The sequence below is a fragment of the Lonchura striata genome, chromosome 7 (genome assembly GCF_050655825.1).
Source record: "Lonchura striata isolate lonStrDom1 chromosome 7, ASM5065582v1, whole genome shotgun sequence".
NCBI classification, from domain to species: Eukaryota; Metazoa; Chordata; class Aves; order Passeriformes; family Estrildidae; genus Lonchura; species Lonchura striata.
This window is the reverse complement of record NC_140709.1, coordinates 36,678,024-36,696,458: the sequence shown is the minus strand read 5'-3', so window position 1 is coordinate 36,696,458 and position 18,435 is coordinate 36,678,024. Positions and strand designations below refer to the sequence as shown.

General features: G+C 47.4%; 1 protein-coding gene and 1 pseudogene across 17 annotated transcripts in view; both read left to right on the top strand.

The window, feature by feature from the left end:
• HDAC4 (histone deacetylase 4) overlaps nucleotides 1–5,991 on the top strand; it is a 177,542-nt gene extending 171,551 nt beyond the window's left edge. For all 16 annotated transcript variants that reach the window (XM_085584662.1, XM_021539610.3, XM_085584663.1 and 13 more), the window contains 2 exons: nucleotides 72–213; nucleotides 643–5,991. In XM_085584662.1, coding sequence (XP_085440788.1) covers nucleotides 72–213; nucleotides 643–682 — 182 coding nt within the window. In that variant the 3' untranslated portion in view covers nucleotides 683–5,991. The remainder of the gene's footprint in view (nucleotides 1–71; nucleotides 214–642) is intronic.
• On the top strand, nucleotides 4,092–18,435 carry LOC110475447 (uncharacterized; annotated as a pseudogene). The gene is made up of 2 exons (XR_014956637.1): nucleotides 4,092–4,107; nucleotides 4,534–18,435. The product of XR_014956637.1 is annotated as an uncharacterized LOC110475447 (transcript).

The following is an 18,435-nucleotide window of genomic DNA, read 5'->3' as shown; positions in this document are numbered from 1 at the left end:
CTGGCGGCCGGGTTTGGGAAAGCAGGAGCTGGAATGGTGCCCTGATGGCCCTGTTGTCACCTCTCCCCCAGGCAAGTACTGGCATTCCCTCCAGCGTTTTGCCTCCACGGTGGGATATTCCCTAGTGGAGGCCCAGAAGTGTGAGAATGAAGAGGCGGAGACAGTGACAGCCATGGCATCGCTGTCGGTGGGTGTGAAGCCGGCGGAGAAGAGGTCAGTGGTTTCCCATCACATTTCCAGTCTGTGCAGCAGGGAGGAGCAGCCTTGCAGGTTAATCCTCTCATTTCAGCCACTGCTGCTGCACTCCCCACATCCCCTGTCTTCTGTGGGCTCCCAAAAGACTTCCTGGGCTGCAGGAGAGTAGCAGAGCCACCTGTGCCTGACCCTTCTGTTCCAAGTGTGGTTTTGGACCACAAAAAGAAATTTATTTTGCTGGGAAAAATCTTAATGTTGCCCAAGAGAGGATCTCCAAAACCCCTTCTTGGTGACAAGTTTAAATCAGGTGATCCCAGCTGGCTGGGTGGGAAGGTGATGGGAACATGAGTGAGACTTGGCACCACAAATTGTCCAACTATGTCATGCCAAACCCTCTTCTCTCTCTCCCCTCCCCGTCCCTCCCTGCCTGGCTGCGTAATCGCTCAGACCTGAGGATGAACCCATGGAAGAGGAGCCTCCCCTGTAGCACTCACCTCTGAGCTGGAGTTTCCTATCTGTTCGTCTTCGTCTTGAAGCTCTGCCAAGAAGCTTTCTCTTGTTACTCCTGCGTCCTGGCACGGTTGTTTCCCGAACACGGAAGGACAGCCAGGTGTAAAGCAAAGCAAGCGACACAAAAAAACAAATCTCTCCACATCTTTGAGTCTCTTTTTGCTGAAAAAAACCGCTGGTGAAGAGCAGCAAAGGACTGACATGTTGGGCACTCTTCCTCTGGTCCTCACTGGGAGCAGAAAGAGGAACGATGCCCGGGAAGTCTTTGGCAGAGTTGCCAAACAAAAAAAGAAAAACAAAACACGAGAATAATAAAGAAATCAAAGATTCAACAACACAAATCAAACAAACCTTAACGTAAAACTGGTGCTTACAAAGTTGATTACCCACAACTGAGCAATCTCTGCTTGAACCACTCAACCCATCGTGTACTTTCATTTCTTGGATATTTGGAAATGGCTCTTGCCTGCCTGTGAGTCAACGACAGCTCTTGTCGGAACTGGAACGTTGGGAGATGATGGTGAATTTTTAACAGGGAGGGACAGGGAATGAGGGACTCATCTGACACCTAAAGGAAAGGGAAGCAGAAGGGGGGAACGGTAGCCCAGATGGAGTCGGCTTTATTTTCTCCAAAGCCATCTGAAGATGAGTTTGTGCCTTTTTTTTTTAATTGATGGATTTGGTGCAGCTGGATTTTCTGAAGTTTGAGGAACAATGCCTTAAGTAAAAATTAATTAAAAAAAAACAGAACACACACAAAAAAAAACCACAAAACAAAAAAAAAACACCAAAAAAAAAAAAAAAAAGAACACAGCAGTTCCTGAATATTTTTCCTCTGGTTGGGAAAGCCAAGGACTGCCATCAGGAAGGAAGACTTTTTGGCTTGTGCTGGCATGATGGTGGGAAGCAGGCATCAGCTGAACAGAGTGTCTCCAAAAACTGTAGACAAGTTTGGATTTGTTTTGTTTTCTTTCATTGCTGTTTCAGAGAAAAGGAAAAAAGAAAAAAAAAATTAAGGTAGTTGCCAAAAAAGTGGCAAATACTGTTGGGTCTTTGAAATTCAACCATTTTTATCAACCAATTTTCAAATGTTTTCTCTCTCTTCTACATTATCTAGTAATTGAACTTATCAATTTGGTTGTCAAAGCATGTATTAGACACAAATGCAGGTTTTAAGACTGGAATGCTTTTTATTAAAAGCAACTAGCATGAGATATTGCTTAAATTGTTAGGTATAAATATATATATGTGTATAATGTATATTCCAAATGTATTCCAAGCTTAGAAACCAGATTCCTATGAATTATTGAGAAAAATATTTATGATGCATTTATAGAAAAAAGAAAAAATATATGTAATAAATGCATACTCTAACAGTAGCCATTGGAAGCTCCCTAGGGACAGATTTGGGAATTGGAACGTCAAAGGTGCTTTTGGAAAAGGATCTAGGTTGAAACTCGAGGACTTGTCAGGCAACAGGTTGGGAAGTTTTTCAGAAAGCCAACACTTTAGCCACTGGGCAACTACCCTAAACATTTGTATTTTAATTTAAGGTTTTTAGTTGTGATCCTTTTCTAACAAACGTGAGAAAAAAAAAGAATTTTTTATAGCAAAGATGCTGAACTTGCTGTTAATTTTTATATGGATATTTCCTGAAACCCTCCGGAAGCCTTGTTTGTGTGACTCTGACATTTCTTTTCCATTTGGCAGGTTTCCTTTCTGAATGGCAATAGCATCTAAACCCTTCTTCCTCCCTCTTTTCTTGCTTATAATACATGGATTTTTCTTTTTTTTTTCTTTTTCTTAATTTTTTTTTTCTGTATTGTTTTCTCTCCTTTTCCTCAACTCTTTTGTACAGTGAGCAGCTTTCTGCAGGTGTAAGGAACTGTGGGCAGACCAACAGAGTTTGTTTTTTCCTGGGAAAGGGCGCATTTTACCGAGGAGGAGAAGGATGATGAGGGACCGCATGGGCTCCTTTGTTGTACTGATTCTGCCGACTGTATATTTCCTCAGCTCTCTTTTAGTAGCTCTGTAAAGAAAATAAGGAATTTTCTTACCTGGTAGTGTTCAGTGGGCGATGCCTTTGTCCTGCCCGCGGCTCCTGGCGTTGCCTGCCCTCGGGAAGGCTCCTTGGATACTCCAGGACCGCCGGCGTTTTCTCTCTGCTGAACATGCCCGCAAACTTCCCACCTCCTCTCTCCCTTTTTCTCCCCTCTTCTTCTTCTTCCCAGCACTGGGAGGGGTTTTGGAGGCTTCTCCCCCTTCCCCCCCAACCCTGAGGAGGTGGTTTCCTCCCTGGAATGCTGGGTGGGAGAGGCCATGAGCCCTGCCACGGAGAGCGGAGCATCTTGGCGGAGAGGGCGCTCCGCGCGTGCCCTCCTCCAGCAGTGTAGGACTGCACATCCCTGTTCCCAGCACAGCTTCTCCTCCTTAACCACCCTTCCTTCTTTTATGCTGTTCCTACAGTGACTGCTTGGTTGCTTCCAGGAACTTCTCTTCTTTCCAGTTCTCAAAGCAGCTGCTTTCGTTCTCTTCCGGACTCGTTCGTGGGAGGAATTGGGAGCGTGACCCCACACTGGAGGTTTTTGTTTCCTTCCTCAGTTTCTAGTGCAGTTTCAGAACCAGACACTACAATATTTGAGTTTGCAAACCCAAGTACATTCTAAAACCCCAAAAAGCTCCAGTGGCAAGGGCTGTCCTTGGCATGTCCTAAAATCCCCCTGCATGAGAGCACTGTGTACCTGGGGATGTTGTGGTTTGGGGTTTCCTTCCATCTAACCACACTGCTGCTGTGATCTCAAATCCATCTGACTGCCAAATCTGGTGACTGACATGGGGTTTTGCTCCCTGTGCCATGGGCAGTGCCTGTGTTTACACCTCCCTTTGTATTGTCAGCTCTTCCCCGGAAGGTTTTTGACATTTCTGCTCCCGGTTGTGGCAAAGCTTTTTTCTTCCTTTTTGCTTTCCTGGGAGCCGCCAGCCAACCATGCTGAGCTGATTCCTTTGTAAAATCTGGAGGAGCTTGTCAGAATGCCACCTTCCTTCCTTCCTTCCTTCCTTCCTTCCTTCCTTTCCATCCTTTCCCTCAGCTTTTTGCCGGGACGGGAAGATTTTTCCTGAGATGACAGAGCTTGTCTCCTCCAAACTCCCGGCAATGTGGATTTGTTTCACAGCATCCCCCTTTTCCGTGAGAACGCTCTTCCCTGAGCTGTGACCTTCCCTGGGGATGCTCTTCCCTGGAGATGCTTTCCAGGGCCAATGCAGGCACGGAGAGAAGGTAGTGAGCCCTCGTTTTGAGGCTTTCCAGGGGGATTTTGGGGATTTTTCACCATTTTGAGCTATTAAGATTCTTCATTTCAGATGTCTTTGCCACGGGGCAGCTCGGGATGCTCCTGCATCCCAGTACGTGCTGCCCAGGGCATCCTTTGTACCTGCTTGGGAAGAAAAGGAACAGCTTTCAATCCTCTTTACAGTGAAGTGAGGCCCAATTTGCAGTACACAAGTAACCATTGGGGGGTTTTTGGTTGTTTTTATTTGTTTGTTTGTTTGGGTTTTTGTTGGGTTTTTTTTTTTTACTTTCGATACAAAACATTCCTTTTTTTTATTAGTCACGGTCATGTACTCATTCCATTCTTCCTTTTGTAAACTTTTTTGGGCCCATGTTCTTTTACGGGCATTGATATATATAAATATATATATAAATATATATGAATATATTTTTTTAAGTTTCCTACACCTTGAGGTTGCATGGTCTGTAAGGTTGGCATGTCTTTATATTGTATACAGATTTTGCACGCCAAACGTGGCAGCTTTGAAAACAATAATGAGGAAAAAAAAAAAACAACAAAAAAAAGAGGTGGTTTGGGGTTTCTTTGGGTTGGTTTTTGTTTTGGTTTGGTTTTATATTGGGTTTTTTTTTCCTCTTGTGGCATTTGTGGAGACTAAAGGTTGGAATGTTGTTGTCACACACACTCACCCACACAGCTACACAGGAAGGAGAGTGGGAATTTTTTTTTTTTTTGGAGTCTTACTGAACTTAATAAGAAGAAATTGTGCTTTTTATTGCTAAAAAGAGTAAATAAATAAAAAACAAAAAGGACTACTTAAACATTTCTCATTTTAAGAAGAAAAGAAAAAAACTAAGACGTTTATCTAGCACTTGTGACTTACCAATTATAGAGTTTATTGTATTTATGTGGAAACAGTGTTTTTAGGGAAACTACGCTGAACACACCAAGTAAACTGCCTGTGTCATTATTATTATTATTATTGTTATTATTATTTTTTTCCTTTGGGTTGGTGTTTTTGCTTTAATTTCTCGGCTGGGTGGGGAGGTTGGATGCAACCCTTGTGTCAACACACGGAGTCGTTCATTCTGAGGAGCCGGATGGATGGATGGATGGATGGATGAGGAGGACTTTAAAGAGTTAACTCTTCAGCACAGCTGTGTTAACTTTTTTAAGAAATTACTTTTACATGATGTATTTTTGCTCGGTTTCACTTTAAGCAGTCGTGTACTGTGCAACACTGTGGTTTAAAAACGAGACTTTACAGCAAAAGGCAAAACATGTTTCTTCATTGTCATGAAGTTGGGCTTGTTCTCAGCTCATCTTCACTTTGTCTTTGATATTGATGATGAAAAAGAAAAAAAAAGTATCCTATTGAAAGAAAATAAATTAACACTTTTTCTGTGCTCCATAGTGGAGGCGCTATTTTCCAATTTATGAGGATGACAAACTTATATATATAATATATATATAAAAGTGGGGGTGGGGGGGGGGAAGGGGTTGAAACATTATTCACCCGAGAGCTTATTACAGATATGTAGTATCAAAAAGTTGTAACTATATTATATTCTACTTTATACCTATACATGCTCAGTATGACATCACCATTGGTAGCAGCTACCGGTTTACTCTGTAATTTAGACACAGTTTCACTCTTCCTGTATGGACCTTACTTTCAGTGATGCTCTTTGTGCTTGACTTTCTGATGGTCCTTTCTTTTAAATTGGTGGAATTGGAATATTTTTTTCATTCTTGTTTTTTTTTTTTCTTCCTAGGTTTTTATTTTGTTTTTATTTTATTTTTCTCTTTTCACTTTATTTTGTTTGGGGTTTTTTTCGCTTCCTTTTTTTTTTTTTTTTTTTACTGGCCAATGGTGTCTTTCTCTGACAGTACCGACTTCAATTTCAACTTTATTAGGAGTCCAGTATTTTGTACCACATTATGACAACTTGTTATTCTTGTGGTGTAAATAAAAGAAAAAAAGTTAATTATAGTACCACCTGGGTTTCTGCTGCTGATCTTCTTTCCTTCCTTTGCTGGGATGGGATGTTTCATCTTCTGGGTTCTTGGTGTGTCATGGAGGGGTGTCTTGGTGCCAGAGTGGTTTTCTGGCCAAAATATACCCATGTCTGTGTTGGGGTGTTCATGGAATAGCTCCTGGAGTTTCCATGGAAACTAGTTTAGGAACTTTGTTTTAGAAACCAAGCCAGTTTCCTTGCAGCTTCCCATTGCATGTTGACAAGTGCCTGCAAAAAAATAGTTGACTTTCCAGGTGAAGCAGTTCCACCTTTATACCTTTCACAGCCTTTTTCATATGGCTCTAATATGAAAATTGGCTAATTGGCTTCCTGCTTGTTTCTGGAGCCTCCTGAACCATCCAAAAGCCATCTGCTCTGTGTGTGTCACCTGGAAGTGTCCTGTGGTCACAGGGGAGAAGGCCATGCTTCAGCTCTGGGCTCCTTCCAGTGTCTCCCTGGAGCAGCAGCAGGTTGGTGCTCACCAAGAGCTCCTGATGGGAGGGATGGGGAGAGCTCACAGGGAAAACTTGGGATGCTCAGGATTCCCTCAGCAGTGAAGTGTCCCCTGCTGCTTCATGGATTCATGGAATGGTTTGGGTTTGAAGGACCCAGGAGGTCTCCTCTGATCCCACCCTCTGCCATTCCAGGGACACCTCCCACTGTCCCAGGCTGCTCCAAGCCCCAGTGTCCAGCCTGACCTTGGACACTTCCAGGGATCCAGGGGCAGCCACAGCTGCTCTGAGCACCCTGTGCCAGGGCCTGCCCACCCTCACAGGGAAGAATTCCTTCCCGATATCCCACCCATCCTGCCCTCTGGCAGTGGGAGCCATTCCCTGTGTCCTGTCCCTCCATGCCTTGTCCCCAGCCCCTCTCCAGCTCTCCTGGAGCCCCTTCAGGCCCTGGCAGGGCTCTGAGCTCTCCCTGGAGCCTGTATTTGTTTGCAGAGTGTGGGTGTGGGGATTGCTTTAGGACCATGATCTGGGGGTTCCAGCCTAGCTGGGAGGGCACCTGCAGCTCCCAGGAGCTCATCTCTGGGAGTGAAATCCCACTACTGGGTGGCCCAGCTGAGGCAGAGGCCTTATTTTGAGGGGTGGGAGCTGTTTCAGACACCATCCCAGTCCCTGTGCCAGGCATCATCTCACCTGGAATGCTCTGAGCTCACCGTGGCACAGCGACATAAACGTGAGGGGAGGGTTGAGCTCAGAGCTGCGGCAGCCACTGCTTTAGCTATGGGAATTTTTACAGCCAGAAATCTGCTGATCCCAAAGAAACTGACATTGTGCTGCAATGAATGTGATCCAACAGGATTTTGAGGTGGTTCTCCCGTGGCTCCTCCAATGTGTGCCCATGGCTGGGTGTGATGGATGGATGCCCAGTCTGGCACTGGCACACCCTCCCCAGGGCTCTCACTGAGTTTAATTTTCTTAATTTCACTTGTTTTCCTAATATTTTTAAAAGGAGAAAGAGGCAGTTTCTCCCTCTGGGCAGCAAGTCAAGGCTTTATGCTTTAGATGAATTCTTGTGGCAGTGGGAGCACCGCAGGGGGAGGAAAAGGGTCCAATATTAAATGTACAGCCTGAGCACAAGGGGGCCGGAGTTCATTCTGTGCCAGCAAAACGTCCTGGATTTATGATGGGATTTGAATCTGTGTGGAATAGAAGCTTTCTCCTAGGGTTAGTCTTTTAGGGAATTCTTTGAAGCTTAAGGGACCTTAGAGTTCATTTGTTGTCCCTGCCAGGATGTGATGTGTTGGTGTGACCTGCAAAGTTGCCCTGGGACAGAGAAAATGCTGGGAAAAATCGCGTGTGGAGCGAAATTCCAGGGGATGTCAAAGGGACGGGGAGTTCCTGGCAGGCAGAGGCTGGGAGGTGTTGCAGAGTTTCCCTGGAGGAAAATACTGTGACCACGGATGGAAAGGTGCAATAGCAGGGTCACCTGCAGGAATTCAGGACCTTTCTGTCTGGGTATGGGAGAAAAGGCTGGAATTGGCCAAGGTAGGAGAAAGTTCATGGCAAGAGGGACCTGGAAGAGCTGGACCTCTGGATTTGCCTGGAAAACCAGGGCTCCTCAGCCAGGCTCTTCACAGAGCAACAGAGAATATATTCTAAAAATTGTGGTAAAAAATGCATCTCCCCAGGCTGTGGGGAAGGCACAGTCTGCCTTTTTTTCTAGCAGCACAAGCTGGCAAAGTCAGTTCCTGCTGAGGATGGGGAATATTCTCCCATCCCACTGTGCTAATGGAAGGCTTCAGCAGCAATGGAGCAAATCCCAACCTAACTGAGGGAAAAGACTCCTGGCTGGGGGACACAGAGAGGGGCCAGGTGTCTTCTGGATGCCCACAAGGGAAAAGCAGACCTCTGCCCACGTTTACAGCAAGTTAAATGGTTCAGTAGCAGAAGGAAATGTTTGGGGTTGAAACAAAACCACCCCAAAATCTCACAACAGAAGTGGGGAAAACATTTCCTGCGTAGATTAGATCACACAGCCAGAGCATCAGTGTGCACCAGCCACAGACAGGTGCCCTTTATTACAGGCCTTTTTGAGTATTTTCCATCTAATTTTAATTAATTAATTCCCCTACCCCAAGGTGGGAAAGTTTGGAATCACAGAAGGTTAAAGACCATCTTGTTCCACCCCCCTGCCATGGCCAGGGATTCCTTCTTCAAATTAGGTGCAATTAAAAGTTTAAAAAAAAAAAAATAGGGGAAGGAAGGTGTGTTACTGTATTTAGAAGGATGAGGGTGCAGACAGAATTGTGCGTTTGTGCTATATCAAGGCACAATTATCCAATGGTCAACAGCTTGAGTGCCTGCAGGAGCAAGAAACCTGTTTCCCATTAAATCAGGAAGGGAATGGGGAGCAATTCCTGAGTCTTAAAGGCGATTAAAGAGTCCTTGAGCAAGTTTTCAGAATTTCACTCTTCAATTACATGTTTGAGTTTGAAAAGGAAGAAAAAAAAACTTAAAAAACTAAAAAAAACCTAAAAATCCTTCCTTCCCCACTAGCAGAGAGCAACTCCCGCAATCCCCCCAATCCCCGTGGATGATGCAGCCAGCGCGGGCTTGGCAGCCGCCTTTGAGCCGCTGGCGAGCAGCGGGTTCCTGGAGCCGACTTATCCAGGAGCCGACTTATTCACGAGCAGCCGATTTATCCAGGGGGAGCCGATTTATCCAGGAGCAGCCGATTTATCCAGGAGCAGCCGATTTATCCAGGAGGAGGTCCCGCCGCTGCTGTGGGTCCCCGAGCCCAGCCCAGCCCTGGCAGGGCGGCCTCGGGACTGCTCCCAAATCCTCCTGTGCTGCGCTCCAGCAGGAGGAAAACCGGGACCAAAAGGGGTGAAATAAAGCTTTGGGAGAGGTGGAGAGAGCTCCCTCTGGAAGGGAGGGAGGTTGAAGCGGAGACGGGGGGAAAGCTGGCTGGGAGCATCCTGAGCCCATCCCGAGCCCTGCCAAGGGAGCAGGGGCTGCACCCCCCAGCGGTTTTTAGGGAATGTCTGCACCTGGACGTTTCCCTTCCTTTTAGGGGAATGGGGATGCTCAGCCTGTGGCTGGTGAAGCAGCTCTGTGTCGAGGATAACAAATTGCCTTGGCCAGGTTTATCTGCTGGGTTTCGTCAGGGCCCTGTGCTGTGCCAGACCCTGGGAGTGCTGAAAGTGAGACTGGAGCTGAGTTATTCCACACAGGCTGCAGGCTAATTCCTCTTTCATCTAAAATCTTCTCATATTTGACCTCTCTCGCCTTAATCTGCGATGGGAAATTTGATTTGCACTGTTATTCCAAAACAATTCCTCTCCGTTCCCTTTGTGAAGCGAGAAAGGCAGGACTGCTGCTCCAGGGCTGCTTCCAGCTCTGCTGTGGAGAGGCTTGGAAGGTCATGGAGGGAAGAGCAATCCAAGCAGGGAAGTGTCTGCAGATTCCATCAGGGCTCCTCCACAGCGTGTCTCGGATCCAATCTGGGGGACAGCTGGATCAGGCCCTCGTTCTCAAGGATCCTGGCTCACCATGCCCGTGCTGCTGGGCTGCTCAGCCAGTCCTTCCTGGTGCAGAGCCATGCTGGAATTTTGTCTGGAGGCAGGGAAGTGACACAAAACCACAGAATTTGGCAGGTCCCCTCAGCCAGAAAACACAGGGCCTTGGATTTATCATGGAATCACTTTGGTTGGAAAAGCCCTCTCAGAACACAGAGTCCAACCATTCCCATGCACTGCCAATCCCACCACTGCCCCACGTCCCCAGGTGCCACCTTCATGCAGCTTTTAAATCCCTCCAGGGATGAAGGCTCTACCACTGCCCCGGGCAGCTGTGCCAGGGCCTGACCTCCCTTTCAGGGAAGAAATTTTCCCTAATATCCAAGACAAGCTTTCCCTGAGGGACTGAAGGGAATCCCATTCTGGGATTCTCTGGTCCTCCCGAGCAGAACTGAACCACGTGGACAACCAGCAGAAGGATTAAAGGTATTTTTGGAGACTTCCAGGTGAGTTTTTGTTCTTCCCCCTTGTTCTACTGTAGAACAGATTTCTTCTCCTTCCTTGCCCTACCTGAAAGCAGTTTTGCCTGTATCATCCTCAGATTTGGGACTCTGGGGAGTTGAAGATTCACAGCACAGCAACTTCCAAGATGAGGAAATGAGAACTCACAGCAAAAATGCTCTGAAAAAATGCATTGGCTGACTGCTCGGGGGCAGCTCTCAAAGCAACACGTTTCTAAAGAAACTTAAAAATAATCTCCTAGTTTTGCTTTGGGTTGAGTGTTGGTTTTTCCCCTCCTTGGGCACAATTAAATCTGTAAGCTCAAAGGAACACGTTGTATTTTGACTGGTTGCTGGAAAAGTCAAGTAGAACAGGAAAAGACACCCTGGCTGCCACCAAACCCATATGTTGGCTGAGCAGCATCACACTTGTCCTGCTGGGTGGCTGGGAGAGCCAATTTGAGACTCAAGTGCTTTCCCAACTTTTAGCTGGATTTTCTTCTTTTCCAGACAACTTGGATTTCGCTTGGAACCTGTCTGGCAGTGTTTGGCTTCCTGCCTGCTTGGAGCCAGGGCCTGTGGAGATTAATGACACGGAAAATAAGGAATGCTGGCCATAAAACTCTGAAACTGTGGGGAAAAGGCAGCTCAGAGAGGCAACCTCTGGTGAGAAGGTGTGCGGCTGCTTTGGGGGTGGGGTTTGGGAAGGCAAAGGCTCTGGCAGAATTATTTTTCCCATCCCTGGCAGTGTCCAAGGCCAGGTTGGACAGAGCTTGGAGCAGCCTGGGACAGTGGAAGGTGTCCCTGCCCATGGCAGGGGGTGGGATGGGATGAGTTTTAAGATCCCTTCCAACCCAAACCATTCCGGGATTCGGAGATCTTAAAAAAAGCTATCTCACAAAGGGGCTGGAGTGCCTTGAGTAAAACAAATCCTTCTCTTCTCCTCCTGATGGAAACATGGAAATCCCCTGGGAGAAGGGTGCCTCCCTCCAGCAGGCAGCTATGGTTAATGCCCAGCAGGGGAGAAGAAACCCATGAGGATTACACCTGAAATTTTCCATGAGCTCTGTTCCCATGAGCTACCTGGGACCCATCTTGGCCTCCCTGTACCCTGGGACACCCTTCACCCCTAGAGTGTGCATGGTTTCCTCCTGGATTTTGACTGCATGCAGAACGTGCAGAACGGGAATTCTCGGCTATGAAATGGGGTGACCCATGGAAAGGATCCAGGAAACCCCAAATTAGTGGGAATGGCATGTTCCTTAGTGATCTGTGCCTGGAATTGGCATCCAAAAGCCTTCAGGCAGCAGAGGCAATGCCAGCACCCCATGATTCTTGCCAGAGCACTGGCTAAACAAGAGGAGAGAGCCCTTCAAGAGCAGCCATGCCAGGAACTTTTATTAGTTACAAAATTCACATAGAAACATTTTACTCATTACAAAATTCATCTAAAAACACATTTGAGGCTTTGTTGTCCTAAAAGACGAGGCTTGATGACCTCTTGCTGGAGCAGGGCAGCTTGGCCATGGCTAGGGAAGGAGGATTTGAGGTGGGTGCAGCAAAACTGGAGGAGCTCTGTGGGCAGGGATTTAGGATGCTGGGGCATGTCCCTCTCTGATCATGACCCTGTGAGGGTGTGGGAGGAGGGACGGGGCTGTTTGAAGTCCCAGCCACCCAGCTTCCCTTTCCAGCCCTTTATACCGAGGCTGAGCTTGATCAAATCAGCATTTCCTGGCTGGAAGTGGGGTGAGGACAGGCCCAGTGCTCCAGTGGCACACACTGAGAGCAGCACCAAGCAGCATCCCCACCCTGGAGGGGATGGATGTGGGGTTTGGCCCTTGGATTAATTTCTTTAACCCAAACTCAGGCCAACAGAACAAAACCTGGTAGGTATGAAAGATGAGGGTGGATGAGTAGATGGGCAAAGGTGAAAAACACCTGGAAAGAATAAATATATATATATAATTTCTATATTTTAAATATATATATATTCATAAACATATATAAAATCTGACCCAGCCCTGAACTTTTCTGGCAGGGAAGTGATATTCATGAGGAAATACAGCCCAGCCTGCAATTCCTCATTATATCAGTGGGAGCCACGTTAGTGGGGCCAGTAAATCTGCCAGATGGCAATGGGGGGATTAGGTGGGAAGGTGGGACCCTCAGGAGGGTGCTGTGCCTGCCCTCCCCCAGCCCCTGATCACCCTCACCTTCCTCGTTAAAGAATGTTAATCACCCCGGCTCCCAAAAAGCTCACAGAGGTTTGTTTATAATAAAATCTTTATGGTGCTCAGAGGTTTGGGTTTTTTTTTTTTTCCTTTCCCTGTTGCATGGGAAGGGTTGGGAGGGGTAGCAGCTCCAAGCAGCTGTGGCTGCCCCTGGATCCCGGGAAGTGTTCCAGGCCAGGCTGGATGGGGCTTGGAGCACCCTGGGCTAGTGGGAGGTGTCCCTGCCCATTTTGCAGAGATGTTCAGGAATTTGATCTCTCAGAGATCGCTGCCCTTGTCGAACGGGATGAACAGGGAAGGGGCTCGGGGGTTATCTGGGTGGCAGGGAAAAGGAAGCCAGCAGACAGATACAATCCCCAAAATCTCGTTTGCTTAAGTGACCAGCCCCAGGCTGCCAGGGCAGGCTCAGTCCCAGCTGGGCGCTGGCTGCCCCCGTGCCCTGCAAACTCGTGACTTCTCAACCAGCAGAGCTAAAGAAAGATCAAAAGAAACCCCCTAAAAATCAAGTGACTGGCAGAGAACAGAGCTAGCTCCTTCCTCTCCGTCTCCGTTTTCCACAGTCAACGAGGGCATCCTGGAAAAACCATGGTGTGGCTCTCCATCCCCAGCCTTCCTCTTGCTTTCCCTTCAGCTTCCATGTCCTGCTCTCCCTCCCTGCCCTGTGAAGGAAGAAGGATGAGCTACGAGGGATGAAGGATGGGCTGTTTCTCCGGAGGGGAAGGGGGAACAGCAGCGCTTTCCCCTCGGGAGCAGCGCAGTTCCCTGTGAGCCTCCACAGGATCTATCCTGGCAGCGGTGGGCAGGGGCTATGCCAGGGGCTGGTATCACAGCAGGGGCCGATGGACTCCAGAGCTGCTCGGACAGACCCGGCAGACAGAGGGAGAACAGAGCCCAGCCATCACCTTCGGGAGGGGGAGGAGGGAATAAATGAAATGCTGCAATGACCTGAGGGGCATCACAGAATCCCAGGATGGGTTGAGGTGGAAGGGACCTTAAAACTCACCCATTCCATCCCCTGCCACGGGCAGGGGCACCTTCCACTATCCCACGGTGCTCCAAACCCCATCCAGCCTTGAATGGAAACATGGATGGATGGACACAAGCAAAATATTGACCTGTTCCCTAGTGGACAAAAAGATACACTCCAGAGAAAAGCCTCCGCATTTCCCATTTCCACAAAAATATGAAATGAATGGGATAACTCTGCCTCCCCACCAAATTTTTGCAAAGGGAATTGTTAAATTTGGTTTATATCTTAATATTGTAGTTCTTTAATAATGGCCTCACTGTGGGCTGGGAACCCAGGGCAGTAAATTGTAAAACATAGGTTTTCCCAATGGCAAAAGCAGAAAAATTCCTGGTGTCCCCGGCCTGGCACTATATTCCCTGTACATAATGTACATCTCCACCATCCCCAGCATTTCTTGGTGGCTTGTGCTTGGGCTGGCTTGGACACACTGAGACACACACACTAAATTGTTTGGAGAGCAGAAATAAAAAGCACCTCAAGGGCTTCCAGACTGAAGAAAAAAATAAAATGTTCAGCCTTTTCTCCACGTTTCCTCCACATGGAAATTTGCTCTAATCAGCACAAGGGTTCATTTGAACCCTTTTATTGATTTATTCTATGATGTCAACAGGACAAGGAGCCCAAGCTCTCCCTGAGGGGAGCACACTGCGCAAAACCTCGCTTGGTGCATCCCATGGTCAGAGGAGTTATTGGGTCACTCCGTGGCTTTATGTCCCCTCTGATGAGGGACCATGGAGACCCTGAAGAAGCCAAGATTGAGCACAGTGAGCTCTGTGGTGCCTGTGCCATTAGATATCACTGGGAAAAGGTGAGCCAAGGGATTGGAAAAGCTGGAGATGGTCTCTGACAGCTCCTGATGAAGGACGGCCTCCTTTCTCTGCTGGGGGAAAGACCCATCCTCTCCTGCACCTGTGGTGCTTTCCTCTTGCCTGAAGGATCTGGACAACAATTTTCACATCCAATGTGGCTCCTGTGTGCTGAAGGTTGCTCCAGCATCCTGCTGGTTCTGTGGGGTTATAAGGAAAACCTTCTCACGTGGATGCTGTGAATTTGGGGCACGGTGGACACCCACAGCTACAGAACCTCCCAGCCCAGCAGCGTTGTTCTTCCCAGGAGGACACAATCATCTCCTCAACTCATTACCTTCCACTCCCCTCTAGTGGTTATGGAGCCCCTGGTGGAGCCATGGAGGCAAAGAGGAGCCTGGTGGTGCAGGGTTTTTATTCATCATTGATGCCATCTGAAGGCACAGATGGGTTCCTGTATAGGGACAGAGTGACATGAGCCTGTGCAACACACCCCAGGCTGAGCTGGGGTGATGGAGATGAGGGTCATACCCTGCACCTTCCTTCCTTTCTTTAAAGAAAAATAGAAATGAAAAAAAAAAACCTAAAAAGTAATTATCTTCTCTCCTTAAAGAGAGAAACTAGAAAAATGTAGCTACAATTGGCTACAGGGCACTAACTCTGTTGTTCCCATCTCCCCCATCTCTGTGTTGAGCCCATGACATTCTCAGGGGTTGGTTTTGTTCACGGGCTGAGCCGACTACAGCGTGTGGCAAGAGCCTGGAGAAGAAAGATGCTGTTAATCTGTTAACAGTTCCTGGTGCTGTCAGCTGCCTGGAGAGTTGAAAATGAGAGGATGAGAACGGAGCTGAGATGGGATAATAATATCAGGCAAGGACCCCCCTCAGTCTCTTCGCTGTCGTCCCAAGAGGTTCTCCTGGAGCTGGCACTGATCCTTGCTGGGCAAACATCTCTGTGCTTGTGTCTCCTCCTCGCTGAACACTCCCTGAGCAGAGGGCAGGGAGCAAGACACCCGAGACTCAACACCAGGGCTCTAACTTTATTTTCCCCTCTGTGATCCAGCAGACCTTGATTTGAGGCACCCCAGTGCTGCGGGCTCCACCCAAGAGCCAGACTGTTCAGGTAGGGTGGAGGAACACAGAGCGATCCCACAGCTCCTGCCCTAATCTTTCACCAGCTGGCAGCAGCTTTTTTGGTGCGTTCCCATAGGCATCTCTGCTGGGATGGCAGATCCCTGCCCCCAGGGATGTGAGAACAGCCATCCTGCCTGCACAAGGAGGTGCTGGGACAAGCCCAGCCTTGGAGAGCCACCCACAGCTGTCACCCCATCCTCCTTGGGGACATCTCCTCTGCCAGCCCTCCTAGGGACCACCCCACCCAAGGCCGCTTCCCTCCCACCATGCTGTCCCCAGCCTTTCTCCCAGCATGGGTCTGAGGGTCCGCAGACCTTCATGTTTGCTTGAGAACTGAGATGCCTCTTTTTTTTTTTTCCCCTTTGGAAGTTGGGAAGTTTCCAGCATGAGTCACTGCCTGCCTCCCCCTTCCTAATTAGCACGCTGGGAGTTGCAAGGATGACTTTGGGGTGGGCTCCTAGAATTAATCAAAGTATCTTTCACATTTCAGTGCAGTAAAACCATCATCCGGCCAAATCCCTCCTGACTGACATAGCCCTGTCCCAGTCCCTTCTTCCCCTGCTCTTTCCTTCTCTTTATTTTTTGTTCTTGGTCACTTTTATCCTTCCCTCTTAGCAGAATTTCCCACAAATAACTTGTAACCTCTTTTCCCCTTAAATGTGGCAGAGCTCTTCTCAGGGAGGTTTGTTTGTTTTGTGCTTACAGCCCTTTCTTGGTGTCCATCAATGTGCCACTGTGGTTGGGAAGTTTGGGCTTTGTTTTGTTTGGTTCACAGGCTTTTGACATCTTAAATAACAGGATGGTTTCACCATTTGACAGTAGGAAAAAAACCCCAGTGATCCACCCCACTGCTGCTTTTAACTCCCCATTAAAGCCTCTGGTTTTAGTTGTTTTCAGGATTAAACAAATGTTTTAAGGATTAAAAAAAAAAAAAGTGATTTTGAGCATTTTCCCCTCTCGTTTGGTCTGTAAGAGCCATGTGGGTGGAAGAGCTCTGGTTGCTTTGCTGATGGGAGTTCCACGTATCAAATCCCAAATGGTTTGGGTTGGAAGGGACCTTAAAGCTCAACTCAGGTAGGCAGGGACACCTTCCACTAGTCCAGGTTGTTCCAAGCCTCATCCAACCTGGCTTTGAGCACTTCCAGGGATGGGGCAGGAGAGAGAGAATGAGACAGATCTGATGGGGGAGGTTCACCAAATAAATTTGTTTGACCCTTGCCTTGCTGAGCTAAAAGCTTTAGGTTTAATTCCCATGAAATCCAGCATTGCCCTTCCTCTGGAATCTGCATTTGAGGGCAGAGCTGCTGAGATAAAAGGCACACTGCAGAAAAGGCTGGATTTTGGGATTTAGCAGTGCAGGTAGGAATGCTGAAAAGCTTGGAGGGGGCTTGTTGTCATCCAGTATTTTCCCTTGTGATGATGAAATGTGTCTTTCCTGGAAGCAGAGTAACGATCCCATGTCTTTTGATAGCTGTGGTGTCTTGAATTCCTTCTAGATGACTGGCAAGTTCTTAAAGACAAACTTGAGAGTTGGAATTTTGTGTTCCCTCTTCATTTATCCAGCTCTGTTTTCAGTTCTCAGGGTGTACTTAGAGATACAAGCCTTGACTTTTCTAGCAGCAAAGCTGCAAAACCTTGAAATAATGATTTGGGTTGAAAAATGAAATGATGGAAAACTTCTGGCAAACCAAAACTAAAAAAAAAAAAAAAAAGAAAAGAAAAAAAAAGAAAAGCCAAGAAAGAAAAAAAAAAGTACATTCTTTGTAAAGAAGCATTTCAATCAGCCTGAAATTAAATATTTTACTTGAATAGTGGTTTCCATTGTAAAATTTCTTTTTAAATCAGAATTTTCATTTAGAGGCACTTCAAATATGCCTTCTTAATTTTTTTCTCGATTCTGCTGTTAAACACTCCATGAAATTTTTAAATTTTTTGTGATTTTGGAAACATGCTTTCAAGAAAGCATCACCCACTTCTACTTCCCCCACGCTTTTCACATCTCCCTGAATCCTCCATGTATCATTCACCAAATGATGAGCTGCTCCCTGCAATCCAGGAGCTGCACATCTGTAAGCCAAATTTCACTTGTAGGTGAATAAAGCCGAGGACAGAATCAGAGAGTCAAGGAGTTATGAAGATGATTTTTGGCACCAATTTGGGCCAACATCTCCATCTAGCACCTGTAGCATGTGCTCAGACACAAGTGTACACCTAAATCCTATTTGGCACGTGCTGGAAGCACTCTGCTGAATTGAGGCCTTGAGTTTTAGCCTCTTAAAAAGTCTTGGCAAGCCATGAAATGTGCTTAAAGACCAGAAATGAAAACACGCCGTCGCTGGCAGTAACCTCTTGGTTCTGAGGGATGTTCGTTTTATAGGTCAAAGACAGAAGGGAAAAATTCACACATTTCCCAGATAACAATGGGAAGGAACCATTTAATCTGAAACAGCAGTGTGGGGCTGGGTTGTTCATGGATTTTGGATGCAGGTGTTGCTAAACCTGGCTAGGACGGGGTGCCAGCTCGCTGGGAATGGATGTGCCCTGACGGATCGCCGGGGATCCAGGAGATCCCACCCAAACCTGCCAGTGCTCCAACCCCATGGAGCCAGCACAGAGCCATGAGGGCTTGTGGCTGAGCCCTGGCCACCGATGCATCCTTTGTGCCTCTTCCAGAGCCAAGATCCAGAGCCACCCTGTCAGAACCAGCAGGACTTGGAGGGGAAATCACTCTGCCAAGTGCTCTGCAAAGCCTTGGCAG